The sequence below is a fragment of the Fulmarus glacialis genome, unplaced genomic scaffold, assembly GCF_000690835.1.
Source record: "Fulmarus glacialis isolate BGI_N327 unplaced genomic scaffold, ASM69083v1 scaffold10781, whole genome shotgun sequence".
Taxonomy (NCBI): Eukaryota; Metazoa; Chordata; class Aves; order Procellariiformes; family Procellariidae; genus Fulmarus; species Fulmarus glacialis.
The window spans coordinates 61815-63385 of record NW_009193498.1 but is presented as its reverse complement, the minus strand read 5'-3'; the positions used below and the strand labels follow the sequence as shown (position 1 = coordinate 63385).

General features: G+C 32.5%; 1 protein-coding gene across 1 annotated transcript in view; it reads left to right on the top strand.

Moving 5' to 3' along the window:
• The window catches only part of PPARG (peroxisome proliferator-activated receptor gamma), a 26612-nt gene that overhangs the window by 1352 nt on the left and 23689 nt on the right, over window positions 1-1571 (top strand). The window contains exon 2 of the mRNA XM_009587474.1: window positions 1142-1311. Coding sequence (XP_009585769.1) covers window positions 1142-1311 — 170 coding nt within the window. The remainder of the gene's footprint in view (window positions 1-1141; window positions 1312-1571) is intronic.

The window sequence follows — 1571 nt, the reverse complement described above, 5'->3', positions numbered from 1 at the left end:
AAAGAAGGAATGTCAGGTTGCTGTGCCTGGAACTTTTTTAAAGATCCACTTAGCCTACTTAGATCTTTTTTTTGTAGTAATCTGTGCAGGAATTCTTTCAGGGAATTCTTGCTAGGAAAATTGTGGTATTTAATTTTGATTGTACAGAGAATCAGGTGCTGTGTACCTCTGGGTTACTTATGAAATTAATAAAAAACATTTTTCCAGCTAACAATTTATTTTTCTTTTGTTTAATTAGAAATGTCCATAACACTTTAACAACAAGCTAGAGAGTGCAGTAGAGTTTAGGTAGGGTTCTTCATCTTTACTTAGATAATTTTCCACTTTTCTTTTTTCTTCCTAGGAAAGAAAACTTTCTGGTTTGTACAGTGTAGCCAGTTGGAAAAGAAAAACATTCACCTTATTGTAATACTATGTCTGTTCCATCACTCTTGAGATGTGATCTGATATAATGTTATAGTGTCAAATGTCACAGCTTTCTTCTATGCCCAGTAATGATTGATTTAAAGATATTACATTTGGTTGTTTGAGCTTGTTCAATATTACAAATTGCTCTCTTAATTAGAAACTTGCAGAAGAGAAAACTGCATCCAAAGTTGAACAGTGTTCCCCAGGAGAGAGCTAAATTTCTTTAAATATCCAATATTATATTATCCTCTATATATATATTATCCAGTAATATATTATTCAATGTATAGGTCTATTAGATATGTAAATATTTTTTTTAGACTAGATTAGAAACTCCAGTCCATCTCCCTGCAGTAGTTCTGAACACCTTAAAGTAATACAACCAGATTAGATACTGAGAAAAGTAAGACCTTTCAGGTATGAGATCTCCATATGTAAATTTTTAACATCCCTATCTTCAAATCATTCCACACTACAGAGCTGGAAACTGAATCTGTAATACACTTTCTACATCAGAATCTGCCTCTTCAAGGTTTTCCAGCCTTTATACTGCCAGTGAAATAGCTGCTTACAGCTTACATCCCTTTACACCTTTTGTTTACTACTCATTTTGTATTATGAAACAGACCTATGAATGTCTGCTTACTGTGATTGCTTGTGATTATTCCTTGCTTCTTCTTATATATATTTAATTATACTCTGAGTTTATCATTTAAATCTTCTCTATACACAGGTGCAATCAAAGTGGAGCCTCCTTCCCCCCCCTATTTTTCAGAAAAAGTTCAGCTGTACAATAAACCTCATGAGGAGTCTTCCAACACCCTTATGGCTATTGAATGCCGTGTGTGTGGGGACAAGGCGTCTGGATTTCATTATGGTGTGCATGCATGTGAGGGTTGTAAGGTAAGCTGTCACAAATGTATTTTTTCTCAAGTAAGATTTGATACTAATTTCATCTGAATAATCACTTGGTAAAATCAGAGATCTGTGCTTTTTAAAAAAAAATTTTAGGTCTTTAAATAAATTGTTCCACATATACTGCATATACTTTTTGACTTAAAAGTGGGAGTTTTTTAAAATATAATTTGCTTTTTTTTATTATTTATGTTACTGATCATTTATGTTACTGATCTATTTGAATTTTTTGTGCATTTCTTCTACTT